At 30.9% G+C, this 27,562-nt stretch overlaps 1 protein-coding gene and 3 non-coding genes across 4 annotated transcripts in view; all 4 read left to right on the top strand.

Annotated features, from left to right (window-relative positions):
- LOC119612772 overlaps positions 1-19,075 on the top strand; it is a 59,525-nt gene extending 40,450 nt beyond the window's left edge. The window contains exons 4-8 of the mRNA XM_037968632.1: positions 5,617-5,757; positions 7,004-7,221; positions 10,335-10,702; positions 10,822-12,020; positions 17,377-19,075. Of these exons, the coding sequence (XP_037824560.1) occupies positions 5,617-5,757; positions 7,004-7,221; positions 10,335-10,702; positions 10,822-12,020; positions 17,377-18,566 (3,116 nt within the window). The 3' untranslated portion in view covers positions 18,567-19,075. The remainder of the gene's footprint in view (positions 1-5,616; positions 5,758-7,003; positions 7,222-10,334; positions 10,703-10,821; positions 12,021-17,376) is intronic.
- A 6,357-nt stretch (positions 19,076-25,432) lies between these two features.
- Trnay-gua lies at positions 25,433-25,534 on the top strand. The gene is made up of 2 exons: positions 25,433-25,469; positions 25,499-25,534. It is a non-coding gene; the product is annotated as a tRNA-Tyr (tRNA).
- Positions 25,535-25,660: 126 nt separating this feature from the next.
- On the top strand, positions 25,661-25,759 carry Trnay-gua. The gene is made up of 2 exons: positions 25,661-25,697; positions 25,724-25,759. It is a non-coding gene; the product is annotated as a tRNA-Tyr (tRNA).
- A 122-nt stretch (positions 25,760-25,881) lies between these two features.
- Trnay-gua lies at positions 25,882-25,980 on the top strand. The gene is made up of 2 exons: positions 25,882-25,918; positions 25,945-25,980. It is a non-coding gene; the product is annotated as a tRNA-Tyr (tRNA).
- The last annotated feature ends 1,582 nt before the right edge of the window (positions 25,981-27,562 follow it).

The following is a 27,562-nucleotide window of genomic DNA, read 5'->3' on the forward strand; positions in this document are numbered from 1 at the left end:
TAGTACTCTACAAATTACAAAGTATTAAGCAACTAAAAACAAATATCTTACATATGGGCAATTCCATGAAAAGGTAAACCACGACTGAAAATATAAAACCTTTATAACTTCTGCATTTTTGAAGATAATTCAACAAAATTTGGTATATGATCTTTTGTAGCACCAAAGACGAAGACTGTTGAAAATGTTTGAAATTGGTCTATTTTTACACCTCGCCGCCATACAAACGGACCCGAAAATATCACTTTTTAGCTCATAATTCTGTTAATTATATTACTATCCTTTCAAAAATCGGCAGAACTAAAATGTTTATTGGCCTAAACCTTTATGCCGATTTTCATAACGATTGGACCTCATTTGACCCTAGTTCCATTCAAAGTTTAATTTCAGAAAAACACTTAAACGTCCGTAACTCACCTCTAATCACTAGTATTATGATAAAATTTGGCACAAATAAGTTTTATATGCATTAAAATCACACCCTAGAATTTTATGAGGATCGGTTCATATTTGACCCTAGTCGCCATATAACTCCAGTTTTTTATTTTTATCTATAAATTGCTTAAACATGTATATAGGTCGGCCATGTCCGACTGCACTTTCCTACTCCTTTTACTTTGTTGAAGTGTGTGTATGTATATATATCCAAAATATATATATTTTATAACCTAAAAAAAATCAGGAGAAAAATTTGCCATATACGAAGTGTTACGTACGATATTTAAAAATGTTCATTATAAAATTATATTAATTTTTTTTATTTAAAAATTATGGATTACTAATGAACAATATGTCCCATAGTGTAAGAAATTAAAACAAATAAGATACACCTACAGAATTCGCAGATTTTCGTAAATATTTACATGTACTTTAAAAACACTTCCGTTTTTTGTCACGTATGATATGGCCATATTTTAATCCATATTTTGGAAAACAAGTTTCCGAATGGGATGATTCCTTTTGCAAATATAGTATTCTTTAAATGGAACAGAATGACAAAATTGTTTTCCAAGTACTCCTAATTTTACAAAATCTATACCACTCTGAAGGCGTGCGAATGTCACATACAAGTGTATGGAATTGCCCATATGTTAGATTAGACATACACATACATATACATACATACATCAAAGAAATTTGGGAAAGAAAATAACGCTGCATAAAATGAAAAACCACTTTAGACAAAAACCTATTAATAGTGTATAAAAGCTATAATAATCCAGATAAGAATTATCTAGTAGTTTTTTTATACAAATTTTTATATGCATAGTTATTTCCTAGTACATTTCTGCTAACCATATAAATGTGTATGTATGTGTTCATAAATACCCTGCAGTTCGACAAAGAGTCAATGCATAGGAAAAAGACAGTGATTTCCACTTATGTTAAACCACCTGGTGGGCTCTAATTCGTCTTTCGTCACGGATGTACTCTTTGTAAACGAGGATGAAGGTAATCGTCACTTTAGTGTCCCCTTTGTAAGCGAAAGAGGGGACACTTAAAAATCACTTGTCTGTCTCTTTGTAACCTATGGGATGACGATTGACTTCCTCGTAGGACAAGCACATGTTAAATTAGCTAGTCACCTGGACAGTCGGTGGCTAGGGATAACCCTATGTGGTAGACTAAATAGGGAGTTCGGGACTGTCCGCCCGAATTGTGTATGTATGTGTTCATAAATACCCTGCAGTTCGACAAAGAGTCAATGCATAGGAAAAAGACAGTGATTTCCACTTATGTTAAACCACCTGGTGGGCTCTAATTCGTCTTTCGTCACGGATGTACTCTTTGTAAACGAGGATGAAGGTAATCGTCACTTTAGTGTCCCCTTTGTAAGCGAAAGAGGGGACACTTAAAAGTCACTTGTCTGTCTCTTTGAAACCTATGGGATGACGATTGACTTCCTCGTAGGACAAGCACATGTTAAAATAGCTAGTCACCTGGACAGTCGGTGGCTAGGGGTAACCCTATGTGTTAGACTAAATAGGGAGTTCGGGACTGTCCGCCCGAACTGCTGGGTATATATTTTGTTTTACCAGTTTTGCACATGCATAAAAACACTGACATGCTTTCAGCTTAAAGGAGCACTAACGAAAAGAAAGGGAGAGAAAAACCAACTAGAAAAAAGGAAACAGCAGGAAACGAAAGTAAACAAACATAAACTAAATTGGAAATTATTACGTTGAAATGCAATTGTATACACATACATACATACATACATATATATGGGGCATTAAGAAAACTTTTTGATTTTGGAGTTAAATAAAATTAAAATTATTTTATGAAATAATAACTAACGATATTTAGGGAAAAGATAACTAATTTCAAAAAATATTGTAAATTTTTAAAAAATTTTCTTTAACACCCCATATATATAGAGGGACAAGAAACATATGAAAAAATATTTTGCAGTTGAATAGCAAAAAAAACAAAACATATAAATTGAGTAGTTTTTATGACTTCTTGCAGAAAAACTCCAAAAAAAAAAATTGTAATGAATTGAAATAAGAATAAATGCTACATGAATTGTGGTATTGAAGCCTGTAGGGATTTCTAGGATATTTTCATTGGTCTAAGTAAATATTTAGACTAAAAGTGTTTTCAGCAGTAAAAGAGGCTGAACAAATGGTTAAAAGTATAAAATGGAAAGATATTTTGAAATTGATTTTAGAAAATTTCTACTTAAACAGCTGTAGGTTATAATGTTAATAAAAGTAAATATTTATCAGGTAGTGCATATGATCATGAAAATTCATACGTTTATTGTAATTTCCCTCGAAATCATTTCCTATTGGCTACATACAAAAACATTGTATATAATACTCTATGAAATTTGTAACCGAAGTCTTTATTAAAACATCAAAATAATAATTTTGTTTTAGCTCAATGTAAAAGTCATTTGTATAAACCAATATTAAATAATCAATATGTTGTTTTTAATACCATTTTTCTATTTGCCAAAAAAAAAATGTATACGTTAACTCTTATAAATTCAATAGCTTAGACAGTCTTGTAATATATTTCAGATTGCATTTGCTATATGGAGTTTTGTATGGTATATTTTTCTAATATTATGATGATTTATTCTTGCAAATGATTTTTTAATTATTTTGTTGTTTTTAGGAATTAGTTTTTATGGAAAAAATTTTGAAATTTATTTTTCTTTAGAACTAAATAATTAATAATGTTTGTTTAGAAAAAATTTTTATATTCAATGATTGACAGTGAAAGTAATGAAAAAGAACAGAGCAGTATGTAGATGAAAAGGTCATCGATTAGTATTTTAGCAAAAGGTACCCAGCAAAAACTTGGTAATAACTTGGACTTACTTAACTAGAGAAAAACCTTTCCCCTCAAAAAAAAAAAATATATATTTTATAAAAAGTTTATAAAACAAAAATTTCATACAAATTTTATTTTATAAACTTTTAATAAAATAATTTTTTTGAATAAGGCCTCTTAAATTTAAGCAGCATGCTTATGTGAAAGGACGATCGGTGGAAACAGCTTTAAACGAAGTTGTCCACTACAGTGGTGAATATTTCGATAGCAAACTGTATACACACTGACGGTATGCAATGACATAGAAGACGCCTTCAATAACGTACACACTGATACTTTTATCCAATCCCTAGACCAGTTTTATGTTGACCGGGTGCCTCGTAACTGGATTAACTACATGCTAAGGAACAGATGGATACGCTGCGAGATGTACGATTTAACTATGTATTAGGAAAAAGGTATTTCGCTGTATATCACAGGCTGGCATTTTGTCACCTTTACTCTGGGTTACCACAAATGATAGCCTCCTAAGGACCCTAACCGAGAGAGGATTTAAACCTGTCTGCTATGCAGACGATGTCGTAATATCTTTATTGGGAAAGGATCCAAATTACTTCTGTAGAAAAGCTAAGGAGGCTCTAAATATGGCCTTGACCTGGGCTCAACCGAGAGGCCTTAATGTTAACCCGGCGAAGACGGCAAAGACAAAAATCTCTAGTATACTGAACCTTGCTACCGGTGACAAACAAAGTTAAGTACTTAGTTGTAATCCTTGACCGGAAATTAAAATGGAGACTCCGCATAGAGGATAAGATCAACAAGGCACATCGATGCTGGGCGATATGTAGGAGAACTATAGGCATGAAATGGGGTCTTAGTCCTACTATAACAAATTGGCTTTATAAAAGTGTAATTAGACCAATTCTAGCTTATGCCTTAATAATCTGGTAGACTGCTTTGGACAAAAAGTGTAATATCAAACTACTACAGGGAGTTCAGCGTACATGCTGCTTGGGTATAAGTGGCGTCATGTGTACTACTTCAATCAAAGCTCTGGAAAATTTGCTAGATATTTCACCCATTAAAACATATTTAAGATATGAGTCGGCGCTTACAGCCGAGAACGCCTCTTTACTTTAGGCGAACTGGCCAAAAACGGTTAAAGAACACATCATCAATATATACTGGATACATTGGAAGGTTATACACTATCATCGGACGTGCCTGATCGCATACCAGACACAGAATATGTCGGAAACTTTGAAACGCTGATCCCAGATAGAATGCAAATACCAGTAGGAATCCGCTGTTACACGGATGGCTCTAAATTGGGGGACAAAGTGGGCCTGGGGTTCTAGATTGAAGAAACAGAAGTATACCACCGTTTACCTAATCATAACACAAGCTTCCAGGCAGAAGTCCGAGTAATAACGGAATGTGTATATTGGATTAGAATAAATATGGCGCCCACATCCCTTAATATGTTTACCGACAGCCAGATGGCAATTAGGGCGATATCAGGTGATTAAATTTAAGACCGTATTGGATTGTGAGAAAGCTTTAACTGTATACTCCATCATAAAGGGAAGTCAGTTCGAAGTAGTTAAAGCAGAATTAAAAATATGGGTGAAAAAATCCCATATGGCCTCTTGGTATAATAAAGCAGTGGGTAAAACCACAAAGATCCTATGGGATGCTCCTGATGAGAGTAAGCCTGAAGTTAGTATGATGGTACGTATTCTGAGTGGACACACAGGATTACGAGCACATCTATATAAAATTTGACATGCGGATTCAGACGAATGTAGAGCATATGAAGAGGACAGTGAAACTGTGGAGCACTTTCTTTGCCAGTGTCAGGCATTTGTCAAAGTAAGATCCAAGTATCTTGGAAGTAATGTTATTCCGGAAAGAACATTCCTGACTAACACTAACATATTTAAAGGCTAAAATCGATCTATTTAAAGGCTTAAATCGATTTATTACTTCTTTGTTGGAGTTTGCTAGTTTTGCTTTGTTTATACCCTACACCACTATAGTGGGGAGGGTGTTATGCGTTCGTACCGATGTTTGTAAGGTAAAATTCAACTCTTTATGAAAAATAAATAATTTCTAAAATATAAACATTGTGTAATTCTTTCATAATAGTTTTGTTAAATTTTCTATAATTTCAGCTGAAATAATAATTGAACTATAAACAACTTCGCTTATTTAACCCATTTTTTAAATTATATTTTTGTTTTATAGTCTATTATACCGATAATGTGTAAAAATATTTTCATTAATTTCCTATTTAACACATTATTATTATCTTTTGTATTTCTTTCATTACAGATACTGTTACAAAGTCATGTCCATTCTTTTTAGCATCGGGTATTGTTCTTCTGTTAAGTTTTATTGTTTTTCTTATACCAACCTGTTCACATCAAAATAATTTATATTATTTTAGTGCCGGTATCATGTTCATAGTATCAGGTGAGTAAATATAAAATAAGAAGAAAATCTAAACGTAACTTACTTAGACTTCAATATTAGGGTTGAAACAAAATAAGTTTATAAAAGAAAACAAGATCCAATAAGAACTGTCAAATATCAGAACTTTGGCTATTCTAAAAGCCTAATAAGTTTCCAATGAGTTGTGTTAAAAAACTCCTAATTTGCGGTTGTATCAACTATCATCATCCTGTTTTCTGTACTCCATAATATCTTTAACCCATATTTGATTTCAAAATTCCTTTAGTTTTTTCTTATTACCTCAATTTAATGCAAACTTCTCAAATTATTTTAATCCTTAAAACAATTAAGAATCCTTATATCTAAAAACTTATTATTGTGGTTATAGTTAGTAGTGTCTTGTTGTGGAAACAATATCAATTGCACAAATTATTTTAATTTATGCTCATTACTTAAATCTGTGTGCCAAAACAAGAAAAGTGTTCATTTAACAAAATCGTATTTACTTAGCAATACAAAACTTTATTTTGAATGGAAAATCACAAAGTAAATGAAAACTAAAGAAAAGAAAATGAATGGCAATGAACGAATAGAAAAAAGAAAACTAAAATAAAATACTGCAATTAAAAAGACAACAGGAACAAAAATACATATACAAACGAAAATTTACAAGGAGTCAAGGTGCCCCTTTCAGAAAGTACGATTTTTGGCAATTTATTGGAGTTCCATTTGATAATATCTAAATAAAACACACAAATACATATGTAACTAGTTACTAAGGTAACCCCAAATGGTGAAAAAATCACTAGTTCATGGCAACCACCACAACTGCAAGGTTATACTCAAACAATTACACACACAACATTTAACAAACACCAGCCAACAGCTAGAACCATCACCATTGACACGAACACTAACATTTACAACTAAACATTAATATTAATTTCAATTTAACTTTTTTCGTAGCTTTAACTTTAGCTTTTACTTAAACTTTTATTTTTAATTACTTTTACATTCTTTAGCAATTCTGTTCATATTACATTTTCAACTAAAATCTTTACAATTATTTCTCTTTTCATGTATTCCAACAACGAACGAACGAATGAACGAATCAACCAACCAACCAACAAACGCCATCAACTCATTAAATCGGAAAAATAAATAAATGGATGAAAAACAAAACTTGTGGACCATTGCACAAAATGCTTGAAAACAAAAACAACCAACTTGTATAAAATTACAAAAAAAAAATAATAATAATGAAAAGGTTTACTGATGCTCATCGGTCTCATCGCTTATATATCCATATTAAAGGCTGAAATTGGGTCAAAGTTGCGTCCAAGGTCGACACTACAACCGCCTCTATTTAAGGTCACATACGGTCAAAGTTTCTTTTTGTTTGTCTTCGGTTTTATAGCAACAGAATTTGTCGGCTTGTTAAATATTTTTCTTTATATCAGTCTGCAAGAAGTTGGTTATTATAGCGTAAGTATTTCATAGGAAGAGTTGTAAAAGGATATAAAAGTTTTATTACAAATGTGGGGATAATATGTGTAGTTATGTGCAAACATGTGTATGAGTAAATGTATGTAAGGAGAAAACTGAAGTAAGATGAAATTATTATAAAATAATCGAAAAATATGTTTTAACTGTAAGATTTTTTCTGAAATTAACTGAAATGAAAACTTCCATGCAATCTGTTCAGACGTAAACCATTAATACTTAAAAGCTGGTTAAATAAAGAAGTAAGAAATCATAGTCGAAGAATGAAATGCACCTATTCAACGATGGACTATGTAATTAATTAATCCATTAACTAACTAACTACTACTAACTAACTACTAACTAACTAACTACTACTAACTAACTAACTAACTAACTAACTAACTAATAACGACTAACTAACTAACTAACTAACTAACTAACTAACGAACTAACTAACTAACTACTAACTAACTAACTAACTAACTAACTAACTAACTACTAACTACTAACTAACTAACTACTAACTAACTAACTAACTACTAACTAACTAACTAACTAACTAACTAACTAACTAACTAACTAACTAACTAACTAACTAACTAACTACTAACTAACTAACTAACTAACTAACTACTAACTACTAACTAACTAACTAACTACTAACTAACTAACTAACTAACTACTAACTAACTAACTAACTAACTAACTACTAACTAACTAACTAACAACTAACTAACTAACTAACGAACTAACTAACTAACTAACTAACTAACTAACTAACTAACTAACTAACTAACTACTAACTAACTAACTAACTACTAACTAACTAACTAACTAACTAACTAACTACACTAACTAACTAACTAACTAACTAACTAACTAACTAACTAACTAACTAACTAAACTAACTACTAACTACTAACTAACTAACTAACTAACTAACTAACTAACTACTAACTAACTAACTAACTAACTAACTAACTAACTAACTAACTAACTAACTAACTAACTAACTAACTAACTAACTAACTAACTAACTAACTAACTAACTAACTAACTAACTAACTAACTAACTAACTAACTAACTAACTAACTAACTAACTAACTAACTAACTAACTAACTAACTACTAACTAACTAACTAACTAACTAACTAACTAACTAACTAACTAACTAACTAACTACTAACTAACTAACTAACTAACTAACTAACTAACTAACTAACTAACTAACTAACTAACTAACTAACTAACTAACTAACTAACTAACTAACTAACTAACTAACTAACTAACTAACTAACTAACTAACTAACTAACTAACTAACTAACTAACTAACTAACTAACTAACTAACTAACTAACTAACTACTAACTAACTAACTAACTAACTAACTAACTAACTAACTAACTAACTAACTAACTAACTAACTAACTAACTAACTAACTAACTAACTAACTAACTAACTAACTAACTAACTAACTAACTACTAACTACTAACTAACTAACTAACTAACTAACACTAACTAACTAACTAACTAACTAACTAACTAACTAACTAAACTAACTAACTAACTACTAACTAACTAACTAACTAACTAACTAACTAACTAACTAACTAACTAACTAACTAACTAACTAACTAACTAACTAACTAACTAACTAACTAACTAACTAACTAACTAACTAACTAACTAACTAACTAACTAACTAACTAACTAACTAACTAACTAACTAACTAACTAACTAACTAACTAACTAACTAACTAACTACTAACTAACTAACTAACTAACTAACTAACTAACTAACTAACTAACTAACTAACTAACTAACTAACTAACTAACTAACTAACTAACTAACTAACTAACTAACTAACTAACTAACTAACTACTAACTAACTAACTACTAACTAACTAACTAACTAACTACTAACTAACTAACTAACTAACTAACTAACTTAACTAACTAACTAACTAACTAACTAACTAACTAACTAACTAACTAACTAACTACCAACTAACTAACTAACTAACTAACTAACTAACTACTAACTAACTAACTAACTAACTAACTACTAACTAACTAACTAACTAACAAATCCCCATTTGGGGATTTCGGTCACAATAGAAACTACATGTTGGATAGCCAGCCTTGTTCCGGGCGCAATGGTTTTTTCCTCTGGGGTATATCGAAGAGCGTCGGACCCAGGACGCCTATTTAGGAATCGCTATTTACAACCCGTTATTGTAAATAGCGATTTTTTCCAAATGAAAAAAAATCCCCAAAATGATGCGGTCTTTCGTTTTAAATTATAAGTTATTCCACCTCTTTGGGGCTTTTTCCTTTTTAAAATTGGGGAGTTATTTCATGACGCCGAATTTTTCATTATTTCCTTTACTTCCATTCACTCTAATTAAAAACCATAATATTTTTCACCAAATTAATTAACATTTTATGGGAAAAATTTTTCTGTAAACTAAAAATCTATCTATAGTGGTTTATTGCTCCTGACTCCATATCAGTGTTTAATGTTGCACAAAGTTCATTAAAGTTTATGTAAATAGATTGATTATTCATTAACTAAAAAAAAAAATAACAAAGGCAAAGTTTTGTGCTAAAAGAAAAAAACAAAATGTAATAATAATTTTCAATGAATTTTATCAGTGAGTGATGATGTTATTAGTGTCACGTTTTATTCAGAGTTTAGAAATTTTTTTATGAGTGTTGGCATAAAAAAAATTATTTACTATATAGAGACGGTCAATAAAACTTTATACAAAATACTTAGTTTAAGTGCAATATAAAAAGAGAAGATCATTGATTTGCTATTTAAAAGGCTTAGAATTAGATTGGTGATTGGTGTCTGAAATTGTTTAGAATAGTTGAGGTATAAGGATTCTGTCAGGATCCACTCCATGACGAAGGTATAGGACATCAATGATTTAACTTTTAGAATTTAATAGAGATTTTCAAAAATGTCTTAAAATCTCTAAAACTTTTCAAATCTTCTTAAACATTTAATTTTGAAAATTTTGAGACAAAAACCTACAAACACTTAGCTAATATATTCTATGTTCCATTTTTTTCCACTTTTCACATTTGTTATTTTCTAAAGCGTTTACCATGTTTTACAATCTCAAATCTACAAGAAAAAATCAAAGAAGGAGAAAATCGTTTCAATAGTCACACCTACAAAAGTTACAAACATGAAATTGAAAGCAAAAAACCAATGGAAAGACTAAGACAACAGCAAAATAGAAAACATCAAGTAACAGCACAAGAATTGGAATTGGATACGAAAAAATTACTCAAGAATATGGCCCAGGTAAATGGCAAGAGTGGCGGAGGAGCAGGAGGAATTGCAGCAAAAACAGGACGTAGAATAGTCGATGCAGCCACAGATGTCAGTACAGGACCATTTGCTTGTCGAAAACATCCAAATGGCATGAGTTCAACTATGTTCCTGAATGAATTGGACAGAAGGTAGGAAAGACAAATTATTATGGGTTTTCTTTTCAGTTCCCTCATTCTTCTTTAATTTTACTAAAGAATAGCTGAAATTGAAAATGTTAAAACTAATTTAAATTGTTTGTATTTTGAAGATATTATTTCGAGAAACCCAGCACTTCATCAACACAAAGCAAGTGTAATTTACACTCCAGAAATTTGGCAAAGTCGCTTAATGAACTCTATACAGAATCTTCTTCATCATCAGCTATACTGCCGCCGCCACCACCACCCTCAGCCATACGGGTGGGGGGTGGTGGTATTCTACAATTGCAAACACAAACTTTGCCAAGACCACCGCAACAATTTAGTGATTCACCGCAAGAGTTTCCTTTAACACGTAGTGTGTCCACAACAACAGACATTTATGCCACCCAAAATGTCAGTTTTAGTGGTGTGTCAGCAACAAAAACCGATTATGGTAACAGCAATAACAACAACACCAACAACAATCGAAGACGTAATGTGGCGACAAATACGCGCTACAATACCGATACCGAAACACAAACAAATGGTAATGGTGGCGGCACTGGTAACAATACAAAAACTCAATTACAACAACGCAACAATATCACACACTCAAAGAAAACTTTACCGCAACAGCTGCAGCAACAAACTCAACGGCACAACAATATTTATAAGACAAACTATGCTGCAACAACAGCAACATGTGCCAGTAACGATGATTTAGTTGGCGATTCTAGGGATAAACATCATCATCGCCAACAGCGTCATTTACGTGCCCCTGTCAATGGCCATAAAGCTGATGAAAATGATAACGACCAACTGGATAATAACGATGATGATGATGACGATGCCGATGAAGAGCAACCACAAAAACTTTGCGGTCTTAAAAGGAGTATACGCAAAACTAAAGATGAACTTTTTGAAGAATTTTGTAAACGTGCTGGCGTACGTCCAAAACCCAAAAATATCTACTACATAGAAAATCATGAGGGTGAGAACGACGATGACGAAGATGATGCTACTGCTGGTCTGGGCATCGATGACAATTCAACTCAACAAACTACTGAAATTGAAGAGGAAATGCAATGCAAACCCCTGAGATTGAATAATGTACGCACTGGTAATCTTCATCAGAGACGTATGGAAACACCAGGGAAACATCTGCAGCAGCAACAACAACAACAATCTCATGGCGCTGACTACCGTGGCATGGAGAATAATCGTATTTTTGGCGATGGCATTGATGTTGTCGATATAGATGAGGATGTGGATGAGAGTGGTTTTAAGAAATTGACCGAGAACGAAGACCACTTATATGTGATTGATGGTGAGTGAATAATTTGCTCTCTGTTTATATTTTAAAAGAGTTTGTGTTGTCTGCTTTGGACAATAACAACAATAACAATATATAAACATCTACAACTAATAGTGGTAAATACGTTTCCAATAAAGTTTTTCTTTTCACATTCTTTTGGCTTATAAATAACAGCTTTAAAGGAAAATTGTTAGTTCAGTGAAAAACACAGTGGGTAAAGTGGTATAAAAATGGGATATTTTAGTTCACTAGGAAAATTTCTATTTTTATAGAAAATTTCTATTCTTACAAAAAATTTTCGGAAAATCTCTATTCTTATAGGAAATTTTCGAAAAATTTCTACTCTTATAGGAAATTTTCGAAATATTTCGGAAAATTTCTATTCTTATAGAAAATTTTCGGAAAATTTCTATTCTTATAGAAAATTTTCGGAAAATTTCTATTCCTATAGAAAATTTTCGGAAAATTTCTATTCTTATAGAAAATTTTCGGAAAATTTCTATTCTTATAGAAAATTTTCGGAAAATTTCTATTCTTATAGAAAATTTTCGGAAAATTTCTATTCTTATAGAAAATTTTCGGAAAATTTCTATTCTTATAGAAAATTTTCGGAAAATTTCTATTCTTATAGAAAATTTTCGGAAAATTTCTATTCTTATAGAAAATTTTCGGAAAATTTCTATTCTTATAGAAAATTTTCGGAAAATTTCTATTCTTATAGAAAATTTTCGGAAAATTTCTATTCTTATAGAAAATTTTCGGAAAATTTCTATTCTTATAGAAAATTTTCGGAAAATTTCTATTCTTATAGAAAATTTTCGGAAAATTTCTATTCTTATAGAAAATTTTCGGAAAATTTCTATTCTTATAGAAAATTTTCGGAAAATTTCTATTCTTATAGAAAATTTTCGGAAAATTTCTATTCTTATAGAAAATTTCGGAAAATTCTATTCTTATAGAAAATTTTCGCAAAATTTCTATTCTTATAGAAAATTTTCGCAAAATTTCTATTCTTATAGAAAATTTTCGCAAAATTTCTATTCTTATAGAAAATTTTCGGAAAATTTCTATTCTTATAGAAAATTTTCGCAAAATTTCTATTCTTATAGAAAATTTTCGCAAAATTTCTATTCTTATAGAAAATTTTCGCAAAATTTCTATTCTTATAGAAAATTTTCGCAAAATTTCTATTCTTATAGAAAATTTTCGCAAAATTTCTATTCTTATAGAAAATTTTCGGAAAATTTCTATTCTTATAGAAAATTTTCGCAAAATTTCTATTCTTATAGAAAATTTTCGCAAAATTTCTATTCTTATAGAAAATTTTCGCAAAATTTCTATTCTTATAGAAAATTTTCGGAAAATTTCTATTCTTATAGAAAATTTTCGGAAAATTTCTATTCTTATAGAAAATTTTCGCAAAATTTCTATTCTTATAGAAAATTTTCGCAAAATTTCTATTCTTATAGAAAATTTTCGCAAAATTTCTATTCTTATAGAAAATTTTCGCAAAATTTCTATTCTTATAGAAAATTTTCGCAAAATTTCTATTCTTATAGAAAATTTTCGCAAAATTTCTATTCTTATAGAAAATTTTCGGAAAATTTCTATTCTTATAGAAAATTTTCGGAAAATTTCTATTCTTATAGAAAATTTTCGGAAAATTTCTATTCTTATAGAAAATTTTCGGAAAATTTCTATTCTTATAGAAAATTTTCGGAAAATTTCTATTCTTATAGAAAATTTTCGGAAAATTTCTATTCTTATAGAAAATTTTCGGAAAATTTCTATTCTTATAGAAAATTTTCGGAAAATTTCTATTCTTATAGAAAATTTTCGGAAAATTTCTATTCTTATAGAAAATTTTCGGAAAATTTCTATTCTTATAGAAAATTTTCGGAAAATTTCTATTCTTATAGAAAATTTTCGGAAAATTTCTATTCTTATAGAAAATTTTCGGAAAATTTCTATTCTTATAGAAAATTTTCGGAAAATTTCTATTCTTATAGAAAATTTTCGGAAAATTTCTATTCTTATAGAAAATTTTCGGAAAATTTCTATTCTTATAGAAAATTTTCGGAAAATTTCTATTCTTATAGAAAATTTTCGGAAAATTTCTATTCTTATAGAAAATTTTCGGAAAATTTCTATTCTTATAGAAAATTTTCGCAAAATTTCTATTCTTATAGAAAATTTTCGCAAAATTTCTATTCTTATAGAAAATTTTCGCAAAATTTCTATTCTTATAGAAAATTTTCGCAAAATTTCTATTCTTATAGAAAATTTTCGCAAAATTTCTATTCTTATAGAAAATTTTCGCAAAATTTCTATTCTTATAGAAAATTTTCGCAAAATTTCTATTCTTATAGAAAATTTTCGCAAAATTTCTATTCTTATAGAAAATTTTCGGAAAATTTCTATTCTTATAGAAAATTTTCGGAAAATTTCTATTCTTATAGAAAATTTTCGGAAAATTTCTATTCTTATAGAAAATTTTCGGAAAATTTCTATTCTTATAGAAAATTTTCGGAAAATTTCTATTCTTATAGAAAATTTTCGGAAAATTTCTATTCTTATAGAAAATTTTCGGAAAATTTCTATTCTTATAGAAAATTTTCGGAAAATTTCTATTCTTATAGAAAATTTTCGGAAAATTTCTATTCTTATAGAAAATTTTCGGAAAATTTCTATTCTTATAGAAAATTTTCGCAAAATTTCTATTCTTATAGAAAATTTTCGCAAAATTTCTATTCTTATAGAAAATTTTCGGAAAATTTCTATTCTTATAGAAAATTTTCGGAAAATTTCTATTCTTATAGAAAATTTTCGCAAAATTTCTATTCTTATAGAAAATTTTCGGAAAATTTCTATTCTTATAGAAAATTTTCGGAAAATTTCTATTCTTATAGAAAATTTTCGGAAAATTTCTATTCTTATAGAAAATTTTCGCAAAATTTCTATTCTTATAGAAAATTTTCGGAAAATTTCTATTCTTATAGAAAATTTTCGCAAAATTTCTATTCTTATAGAAAATTTTCGCAAAATTTCTATTCTTATAGAAAATTTTCGCAAAATTTCTATTCTTATAGAAAATTTTCGCAAAATTTCTATTCTTATAGAAAATTTTCGCAAAATTTCTATTCTTATAGAAAATTTTCGCAAAATTTCTATTCTTATAGAAAATTTTCGCAAAATTTCTATTCTTATAGAAAATTTTCGCAAAATTTCTATTCTTATAGAAAATTTTCGCAAAATTTCTATTCTTATAGAAAATTTTCGGAAAATTTCTATTCTTATAGAAAATTTTCGCAAAATTTCTATTCTTATAGAAAATTTTCGCAAAATTTCTATTCTTATAGAAAATTTTCGCAAAATTTCTATTCTTATAGAAAATTTTCGCAAAATTTCTATTCTTATAGAAAATTTTCGCAAAATTTCTATTCTTATAGAAAATTTTCGCAAATTTCTATTCTTATAGAAAATTTTCGCAAATTTCTATTCTTATAGAAAATTTTCGCAAAATTTCTATTCTTATAGAAAATTTCGCAAAATTTCTATTCTTATAGAAAATTTTCGCAAAATTTCTATTCTTATAGAAAATTTTCGCAAAATTTCTATTCTTATAGAAAATTTTCGCAAAATTTCTATTCTTATAGAAAATTTTCGCAAAATTTCTATTCTTATAGAAAATTTTCGCAAAATTTCTATTCTTATAGAAAATTTTCGCAAAATTTCTATTCTTATAGAAAATTTTCGCAAAATTTCTATTCTTATAGAAAATTTTCGCAAAATTTCTATTCTTATAGAAATTAGGCATAAATTTCGCAAAATTTCTATTCTTCTATTCTTCTATTCTTATAGAAATTTTTCGGAAAATTTCTATTCTTATAGAAAATTTTCGGAAAATTTCTATTCTTATAGAAAATTTTCGGAAAATTTCTATTCTTATAGAAAATTTTTCGCAAAATTTCTATTCTTATAGAAAATTTTCGCAAAATTTCTATTCTTATAGAAAATTTTCGGAAAATTTCTATTCTTATAGAAAATTTTCGCAAAATTTCTATTCTTATAGAAAATTTTCGCAAAATTTCTATTCTTATAGAAATTTTTCGCAAAATTTCTATTCTTATAGAAATTTTTCGCAAAATGTCTCTTCTTATACAAAAATTTCGGAAATGTCTCTTCTAACATTTTTTCTCTCATACATTCCCACTGTCTATTTTATACACTCACATTCAATTTTATCCAGTTTGTTGCCACCAAAATCAATTTACTAAGTTTACTTTAGTTTATTCTTTAGCAATGAGAATTTTCGCCAAAAAAAAAGTGGGAGCTAAATGCATCATGATACACAATCATACTTCTCATACTGAGTGTTTGTATTTTACCATTAAAAATATATTATTTGTAGTTGCTTCTATTGGGAAATAAGTCATTTATCAACAATTGTATACAAAACACTGTGTATTTTGTTCAGCATCATCTCTATCTGTTTTCCTTCAATTTTTTTTGTATCTTGCATTTTCTGGGAAATTGTCAAAAAATCTATATATTGTATACGGAATACTAAGATGGTGTATTTGTTTATTGTGCCAAAAATATTAAATCTTCCACATGATAAAACACTCTCTCCCTTATTCACATCATGATAAATTCTGAGATGTCCTTCGAACCATAATTTATATTTGGAATTCATATACACACATGTGATTGTCTGTGTGTTTGATTTCTAAATGTTTTCAAAATAAACTAATGCTCATCTTTGTGGGAAACTTACAAAAAGAATTGACTAAAATCAATGATTCGTTATAAACCAGCAAAAATAAATGCAATGCGTGATTAAGTTGAAGTTGACTTGTATTGTACGGTTTTATCCCAGCAATTCGGATAACATTTTCTTTTTATATACAAATATCTCAAAAATACATATTTCTTTTTAAAATCTGAAAGATGTATGAAGATATTTATTTCATAGACAACTTCTTTCTATTACTTAATAGTAATTGATAAAATTGTTTCCTTTTAATGAACATTTTCCATAAATTTATAAAAATTTATCTTTTTAAACTAAATAGCTCTTTTTATACAAAACTTCTTCTTATAGAAAACATTCGTAAATTTTCTCTTCTTATAGAAAACTTTCGAAAAATTTCTCTTTTTATAAAAATGTTCTTATGAAAAATGTTCGAAAAACTTCTCTAATAGAAAATGTTCGGAAATGTTTTTTTTATAGAAAATTTTGTCTTCTAATAGAAAACTTTAAAACTCTCTTTTTTGAAGAAAAAGTTCTCTTTCTCTATATATTCAAATTATAAAAAATTTTATCCCAAAACGCAATATGCATTTTCCAAATCTCATTTACTTCCAGACAACATTCACCTAATGCCACAAGCCATACGCAATGGTCGTCGTGCTTCCATGTACGTAGAGCCCAATCATCTGCGACGCTTAAATTCCAATTTATCCCTGCACGCCATTTACGCACCTACAGCCACTAGAGCTGGTTTACAGAAGAGTCTTTACGATTTGGATACAAGTGGCAATGAATTTGGTTACATAACAACACAACATCATCAACAACCTCATTATACACTGCGCGACAGTACTTATGGTGGATCACAGCAACGTTTACATCATGATTACCATCACAATCAGAATCAGGCCATGTATCAAAGTCGTACTTTACCACGAGCATTTTTGAAACGTAGTGCTGACTCGCAAGACAGTTTGGCATCGGCGGGACTAAATGCAAGTGCTACACAATTGCATAATATGTACAGTGCTAGTCAACAGAGATTGACAACACTCATGATGCAACATCAGCAACAATTGCAACAACAAAATCGCTATTTATCCATGTCAAGAGAACAGGAGTTGTATAATTCACGTTATGGTTTACACAAGTCAAATGAGGAATTAAATCGACACTATATACAACAGCAGCAGCAGCAGCAGCCGATATATATACAACCCCATCAATTACAACAATATCAGCAGCAACAACAACAGCATGCTAATGTTTCATCTACAAATTATAGCACAGCCTCCACTTTAAAACAACCTTCTCTAGTGCAATGGCCAGCTGCCATACCCTCTTCACCCTCAAATTTTAGTGGCAGTTTTCATATGTATGGCCCCGCAACAAACAGTGCCACCCAAAATACCACTAACAATCATGCCCTACTAACACGTTCAAATAGTAATAGCGGTGCGGGTGGCATGACTACAACTGGCAATCTTATAACAGCAGGTGGTCAACAAGTTGTTGTAAATGGTTCGACTACTGGCTCTCAAGGACCACCCAAATTTCAGCGAGGTTATGCTTTCGACGAACACCGTCGACCCAGTGCTGTGCTGGCCGATGCCTTTGATTTGGATGAAATTGAACGTGAACGTAGACGTTCGCATGCCAGTCTCTTTTCGGGCTTAGGCGTTAACGCCAATACTGTCAATTCCAATAGTGGTCTAACAATGGGGGGAGGTGGCGGCGTTAGTACTGGTGGTAACACCAACAAAAATCAAGACCACTATGACATGATTAATGGTACTGCTGTGTAAATGTCTCAGTTTTATTTTCACTTTCACAGCAGCCAAGACAACCAGAACCAACAACTGCTAAAAAAGGCTTGAATGCACAAACATGACTTGGTTTCTTAAACACAGCACTGAAGAGTAGTAGATGATACCGAAAAACTAAAAAATATAAGTATTAAGTGATTTTAATTTTTTTACTTTCAATTTGGTTTCTTTTTTATAAAAATTGTAAGAGATTTTTTGTAAATAAAAGAAAATTCATTAGAAAATTTGACTCAATTGCCAGTAGTTATGTACTTCAGTTTAGAAAAGCTCCAGCGATTTATTAAAATATTGAGATAGTTATTAAAATCTATAAAACCTCAAGTTTAATCATATCTTCAACTGAAGAAAATTTAGAAGCTTATTTGAAGTAAAGTGATAAGAATTTGAATTAGAAGAGTTGAATAAATTGGAAGAGTTTTTGTCAAATTCACTAAACTAGAACAGAACCACAACTAAATTAGAACAGTACTAGAACAGACTAGAACAGAACTAGAACAGAACTAGAACAGAACTAGAACAGAACTAGAACAGAACTAGAACAGAACTAGAACAGAACTAGAACAGAACTAGAACAGAACTAGAACAGAACTAGAACAGAACTAGAACAGAACTAGAACAGAACTAGAACAGAACTAGAACAGAACTAGAACAGAACTAGAACAGAACTAGAACAGAACTAGAACAGAACTAGAACAGAACTAGAACAGAACTAGAACAGAACTAGAACAGAACTAGAACAGAACTAGAACTGAACTAGAACAGAACTAGAACAGAACTAGAACAGAACTAGAACAGAACTAAAACAGAACTAAAACAGGACTAGAACAGAACTAGAATACAACTAGAACAGAACTAGAATAGAACTAGAACTGAACTAGAACAGAACTAAAACAGAACTAGAACAGAACTAGAACAGAACTAGAAAAGAACTAGAACAGAACTAGAACAGAACTAGAACAGAACTAGAACAGAACTAGAACAGAACTAGAACAGAACTAGAACAGAACTAGAACAGAACTAGAACAGAACTAGAACAGAACTCGAACAGAACTAGAACAGAACTAGAACAGAACTAGAACAGAACTAGAACAGAACTAGAACTGAACTAGAACTAGAACTAGAACAGAACTAGAACTGAACTAGAACTGAACTAGAACTGACTAGAACTGAACTAGAACTGAACTAGAACTGAACTAGAACTGAACTAGAACTGAACTAGAACTGAACTAGAACTGAACTAGAACTGAACTAGAACTGAACTAGAACTGAACTAGAACTGAACTAGAACTGAACTAGAACTGAACTAGAACTGAACTAGAACTGAACTAGAACTGAACTAGAACTGAACTAGAACTGAACTAGAACTGAACTAGAACTGAACTAGAACTGAACTAGAACTGAACTAGAACTGAACTAGAACTGAACTAGAACTGAACTAGAACTGAACTAGAACTGAACTAGAACTGAACTAGAACTGAACTAGAACTGAACTAGAACTGAACTAGAACTGAACTAGAACTGAACTAGAACTGAACTAGAACTGAACTAGAACTGAACTAGAACTGAACTAGAACTGAACTAGAACTGAACTAGAACTGAACTAGAACTGAACTAGAACTGAACTAGAACTGAATAACTAGAACTGAACTAGAACTAGAACAGAACTAGAACAGAACTAGAACAGAACTAGAACAGAACTAGAACAGAACTAGAACAGAATTAGAACAGAACTTGAACAGAACTAGAACAGAACTAGAACAGAACTAGAACTGAACTAGAACTGAACTAGAACTGAACTAGAACTGAACTAGAACTGAACTAGAACTGAACTAGAACTGAACTAGAACAGAACTTGAACAGAACTAGAACAGAACTAGAACTGAACTAGAACTGAACTAGGACTCTACTGGAATTGAACTAGAACAAAACTTAACCTGAACTAGTACTTAGGTAGATACAATAAAAAAGTTCAGTGAATTATCTATAAAATTTTTGTTATTTATGTCAAATTCAAATTGATTTAAGTAAAATAGAAACAAATGATTTCATTAGTAATAAAACTAAAAAAACAACAAACAAAGTCCTACACTGCCAATTTAGTATTTAAGTTATTAGAAAAAATTTTTATCTTTTCGAAAAAGGAATAAAAAAATAAAACCCCCTAAAGAAATATACGAGTAAAATATTTTTAAGCCATTTTTTTTTTTTTTTTTTTTTTTTTGTAAAACAATTTCTTTCTGAAATCTCTTTTTATATGGAGCATGACGAAATATTTTGTGGCTCCTTTTTGATGATAACCATTGAAATGCAAGAGCATACATGTGTGGCTGAAAGTGAGTGAGTGTGTAATTTTTTTAACAACCACAACCAAAACATTTTTCTCTCTTAAACCCCCTCTCCACCACACCGAAGGCCAGCAACAACATTCTTGTGGCAATAAAGGCAAACAAATTTCGGCCTCTCTTTTTTTAATTATTATTCAATTGATTGTTATTTTATGTTACATTTCAATACTATTTTTTATGGAAAAACCACATATCGAAAATCAATTTAGCGGTTTTAATGGTTTTTATTGGATTTGTTTTAATATTTTTGTTTTGTATATCAAATATTTAGGTTCCTTTTGCATATTTTTTTGTAAATTTCTAATTTAGTTTTAATTACAAATAACTTTTTGTTTATTTCTTCTTTTAATTTAAAACCATTTTATACATTTAAATGGTCCAAAGTTAACTTTAAGAACTGATATTTTTAAATAAGATAAAATATATGAAAACACCCTTAGAGTCAAGCAAAAATAAGAAGAAGAATATGTAGTAAGAGTAATTTATTGTAGGTCAAAAGTAGCAGACAAATTGAAATTAAAACTGAAAATGTCTTATGTATTGTAGTTTAGTTAAATTGCAAACAAAGAAACTAATAAAGAAATAAATGTTAAAAAAATAACAAAGTAAGAAATTGGAATCATTTATTTTTAACGTTAAAATTTAGAGTAAGTATGATGTAAGAATTTAAAATGGAAAAACAGTAGTACCACTCCAATATATTGACGGAACTATAACTGAACTAGAACTGAACTAGAACTGCAACGAGAACTGACTAAACTGAACTAGAACTGACTAGAACTGAACTAGAACTGAACTAGAACTGAACTAGAACTGAACTAGAACTGAACTAGAACTGAACAAACTGAACTAGAACTGAACTAGAACTGAACTAGAACTGACTAGAACTGAACTAGAACTGAACTAGAACTGAACTAGAACTGAACTAGAACTGAACTAGAACTGAACTAGAACTGAACTAGAACTGAACTAAACTGAACTAGAACTGAACTAGAACTGAACTAGAACTGAACTAGAACCTGAACTAGAACTGAACTAGAACTGAACTAGAACTGAACTAGAGAACTGAACTAGAAACTGAACTAGAACTGAACTAGAACTGAACTATGAACTAAACTAGAACTGAGAACTGAACTAGACTGAACTAGAACTGAACTAGAACTGAACTAGAACTGAACTAGAACTGAACTAGAACTGAACTAGAACTGAACTAGAACTGAACTAGAACTGAACTAGAACTGAACTAGAACTGAACTAGAACTGAACTAGAACTGAACAGAACTGAACTAGAACTGAACTAGAACTGAACTAGAACTGAACTAGAACTGAACTAGAACTGAACTAGAACTGAACTAGAACTGAACTAGAACTGAACTAGAACTGAACTAGAACTGAACTAGAACTGAACTAGAACTGAACTAGAACTGAACTAGAACTGAACTAGAACTGAACTAGAACTGAACTAGAACTGAACTAGAACTGAACTAGAACTGAACTAGAACTGAACTAGAACTGAACTAGAACTGAACAGAACTGAACTAGAACTGAACTGAACTAGACTGAACTAGAACTGAACTAGAACTGAACTAGAACTGAACTAGAACTGAACTAGACTGACTAGAACTGAACTGAACTGAACTAGAACTGAACTAGAACTGAACTAGAACTGAACTAGAACTGAACTAGAACTGAACTAGAACTGAACTAGAACTGAACTAGAACTGAACTAGAACTGAACTAGAACTGAACTAGAACTGAACTAGAACTGAACTAGAACTGAACTAGAACTGACTAGAACTGAACTAGAACTGAACTAGAACTGACTAGAACTGAACTAGAACTGAACTAGAACTGAACTAGAACTGACTAGAACTGAACTAGAACTGAACTAGAACTGAACTAGAACTGAACTAGAACTGAACTAGAACTGAACTAGAACTGAACTAGAACTGAACTAGAACTGAACTAGAACTGAACTAGAACTGAACTAGAACTGAACTAGAACTGAACTAGAACTGAACTAGAACTGAACTAGACTGAACTAGAACTGAACTAGAACTGAAGACTGAGAACTAGAACTGAACTAACTGAACTAGAAATAGAACTGAACTAGAACTAGAACTGAACTGAACTGAACTAGACTAGAACTGAACTAGAACTGAACTAGAACTGAACTAGAACTGAACTAGAACTGAACTAGAACTGAACTAGAACTGAACTAGAACTGAACTAGAACTGAACTAGAACTGAACTAGAACTGAACTAGAACTGACAGAACTGAACTAGAACTGAACTAGAAATGAACTAGAACTGAACTAGAACTGAACTAGAACTGAACTAGAACTGAACTAGAACTGAACTAGAACTGAACTAGAACTGAACTAGAACTGAACTAGAACTGAACTAGAACTGAACTAGAACTGAACTAGAACTGAACTAGAACTGAACTGAACTGAACTAGACTGAACTGAACTAGAACTGAACTAGAACTGAACTAGAACTGAACTGAGAACTGAACTAGAACTGAACTAGAACTGAACTAGAACTGAACTAGAACTGAACTAGAACTGAACTAGAACTGAACTAGAACTGAACTGACTGAACTAGAACTGAACTAGAACTGAACTAGAACTGAACTAGAACTGAACTAGAACTGAACTAGAACTGAACTAGAACTGAACCTAGAACTGACTAGAACTGAACTAGAACCGAACTAGACTGAACTAGAACTGAACTAGAACTGACTAGAACTGAACTAGAACTGAACTAGAACTGAACTAGAACTGAACTAGAACTGAACTAGAACTGAACTAGAACTGAACTAGAACTGAACTAGAACTGAACTAGAACTGAACTAGAACTGAACTAGAATGAACTAGAACTGAACTAGAACTGAACTAGAACTGAACTAGAACTGAACTAGAACTGAACTAGAACTGAACTAGAACTGAACTAGAACTGAACTAGAACTGAACTAGAACTGAACTAGAACTGAACTAGACTGAACTAGAACTGAACTAGAACTGAACTAGAACTGAACTAGAACTAAACTAGAACTGAACTAAACTGAACTAGAACTGAACTAGAACTGAACTAGAACTGAACTAGAACTGAACTAGAACTGAACTAGAACTGAACTAGAACTGAACTAGAACTGAACTAGAACTGAACTAGAACTGAACTAGAACTGAACTAGAACTGAACTAGAACTGAACTAGAACTGAACTAGAACTGAACTAGAACTGAACTAGAACTGAACTAGAACTGAACTAGAACTGAACTAGAACTGAACTAGAACTGAACTAGAACTGAACAGAACTGAACTAGAACTGAACTAGAACTGAACTAGAACTGAACTAGAACTGAACTAGAACTGAACTAGAACTGAACTAGAACTGAACTAGAACTGAACTAGAACTGAACTAGAACTGAACTAGAACTGAACTAGAACTGAACTAGAACTGAACTAGAACTGAACTAGAACTGAACTAGAACTGAACTAGAACTGAACTAGAACTGAACTAGAACTGAACTAGAACTGAACTAGAACTGAACTAGAACTGAACTAGAACTGAACTAGAACTGAACTAGAACTGAACTAGAACTGAACTAGAACTGAACTAGAACTGAACTAGAACTGAACTAGAACTGAACTAGAACTGAAATAGAACTGAACTAGAACTGAACTAGAACTAACTAGAACTGAACTAGAACTGAACTAGAACTGAACTAGAACTGAACTAGAACTGAACTAGAACTGAACTAGAACTGAACTAAACTGAACTAGAACTGAACTAGAACTGAACTAGAACTGAACTAGAACTGAACTAGAACTGAACTAGAACTGAACTAGAACTGAACTAGAACTGAACTAGAACTGAACTAGAACTGAACTAGAACTGAACTAGAACTGAACTAGAACTGAACTAGAACTGAACTAGAACTGAACTAGAACTGAACTAGAACTGAACTAGAACTGAACTAGAACTGAACTAGAACTGAACTAGAACTGAACTAGAACTGAACTAGAACTGAACTAGAACTGAACTAGAACTGAACTAGAACTGAACTAGAACTGAACTAGAAACTGAACTAGAACTGAACTAGACTGAACTAGAACTCAACTTTCAACGTGTAACTATATATTTTATGGTATTACAAATTCCCGCAATTAAAACCATAAATAATCCTTCGAGATGGATTTGAGACAGTTTTAAATTTGATTAATTACAGCCCACCGCTCAACAACTAGAGGACCACTAAACACGAAGGTTAATAACATATTGTACCAGAGCCATTGAAGGGAGTAGTGATAAGAGCTTCAAAAATAGATTTGCATATTAAGCTGATAAGAAAACTAATCTGCATTTGAGCATGTAGATGGTTTTGCTCTTATCAATTGTTTTAAGCTAGCTCAACATTAATATATTTTGTATAAAAATGGTAAACTAAAATTTAGATTCATAATGTTTGAATTGCAGTATTTAATAAATTGTCACACCTTCGATAGCTCAGTTGGTAGAGCGGTGGACTGTAGTGCAATTAAGGGAAACCAAATGTATAGACATCCATAGGTCGCTGGTTCAAATCCGGCTCGAAGGATATTTTAAATAAATTATGAATCAGTGGTCGATCTTTATTGAAGCCGGGCTTACAGTAAGCAAAATTTTTTATTTAAACAAATGTCGAAAGTATTCCAAATTTGTTAGCTATTTCATGAAAGGCAAACCTTCGATAGCTCAGTTGGTAGAGCGGTGGACTGTAGTTGTTGAAAAATATGATTCAAGAGAAATCCATAGGTCGCTGGTTCAAATCCGGCTCGAAGGATCAATATTTTGGATGATTGAAAAATCTTTAATTTTAAATAACATTTTCAAACAATCTCCAATTTATTACTCAGGTAATATCAAAATCTCTCAAAATTATATCAAAATCTCTTAACTGCCAAGCCTTCGATAGCTCAGTTGGTAGAGCGGTGGACTGTAGTTGCGAAAATCGACCATTGAAAAGATATCCATAGGTCGCTGGTTCAAATCCGGCTCGAAGGATACATTTATTTTTTAAATAAAATTTAAGGCCAACTGAAAAATTCAGTCATTAAAGTTGTGATTTGAAGCTGCAGCCATTTGTCAGTCTCAAAGGATACGTTTATATCCTGAAACCTCTACAATCCCTTTTCAAAAATAAACTTTCACTACTTATCTCTTATTTTATTCCCTCACCTCTGTTCAATTCAATTCGATTAAATATGTTGAATGCATTTTGATTATATTATAAACGTTACCCATAACAACACGTTACATGTGCATTTGTGCTCTTCCTTTTTTTAAATAAATGTCCTGGATTTCCTTGAAATAAAAATGTATAAAAATACACATTCACAAATGTCCATATTAAATATAACTCGAATCATGTTTCATTTTTCATTTATATTTTCCGTTCATTCTTTTATGCATTTTCTGTGAAATTTATTTATTACAATAATAAAATTTTATGTTTGAAACACGTGTTTGCATGCCCTGTTAGGTTGTACTAAAACTATGTTGTGACGCAGATGTTGACGTTGCAAGCAACATGTTTGATATATTGAATAGGAAGTGGTTCATACACATTGTAAAATTAAACTAGTCTTAAAAAGGAAATAATTATCATTAGTGTGGCAAGATAAACTGAGGCAACATCAATGCTAGTAATCTTAAAATGAAGGCAGAATTTTAAAGATTTTTAAAAAACCAACAAAGATAATACAATAAAAATAAATTTATTGACAAGACTATTAGATGCTTAGTAGACAATAAGTAGTACTATATCCAAGAACTAGCACTGAACTAGAATTGAACAAGAACTGAACTAGAGCTAAACTAGAACTGAACTAGAACTGAACTAGAACTGAACTAGAACTGAACTAGAACTGAACTAGAACTGAACTAGAACTGAACTAGAACTGAACTAGAGCTGAACTAGAACTGAACTAGAACTGAACTAGAACTGAACTAGAACTGAACTAGAGCTAAACTAGAACTGAACTAGAACTGAACTAGAACTGAACTAGAACTGAACTAGAACTGAACTAGAGCTGAACTAGAGCTGAACTAGAACTGAACTAGATCTGAACTAGAACTGAACTAGAACTGAACTAGAACTGAACTAGAACTGAACTAGAACTGAACTAGAACTGAACTAGAACTGAACTAGAACTGAACTAGAACTGAACTAGAACTGAACTAGAACTGAACTAGAACTGAAACTAGAACTGAACTAGAACTGAACTAGAACTGAACTAGAACGAACTAGAACTGAACTAGAACTGAACTAGAACTGAACTAGAACTGAACTAACTGAAAGAACTGAACTAGAACTGAAACTAGAACTGAACTAGAACTGAACTAGAACTGAACTAGAATGAACTAGAATGAACTAGAAGAACTAGAACTGAACTAGAACTGAACTAGAACTGAACTAGAACTGAACTAGAACTGACTAGAACTGAACTAGAACTGAACTAGACTGAACTGAACTAACTGAACTAACTGAACTGAACGGAACTAAAACTGAACTAGAACTGAACTAGAACTGAACTAGAACTGAACTAGAACTGAACTAGAACTGAACTAGAACTGAACTAGAAAC

Source organism: Lucilia sericata, unplaced genomic scaffold, assembly GCF_015586225.1.
Source record: "Lucilia sericata isolate MDLA Ls3-8-SP2 unplaced genomic scaffold, ASM1558622v1 Contig001828F_arrow, whole genome shotgun sequence".
Taxonomy (NCBI): Eukaryota; Metazoa; Arthropoda; class Insecta; order Diptera; family Calliphoridae; genus Lucilia; species Lucilia sericata.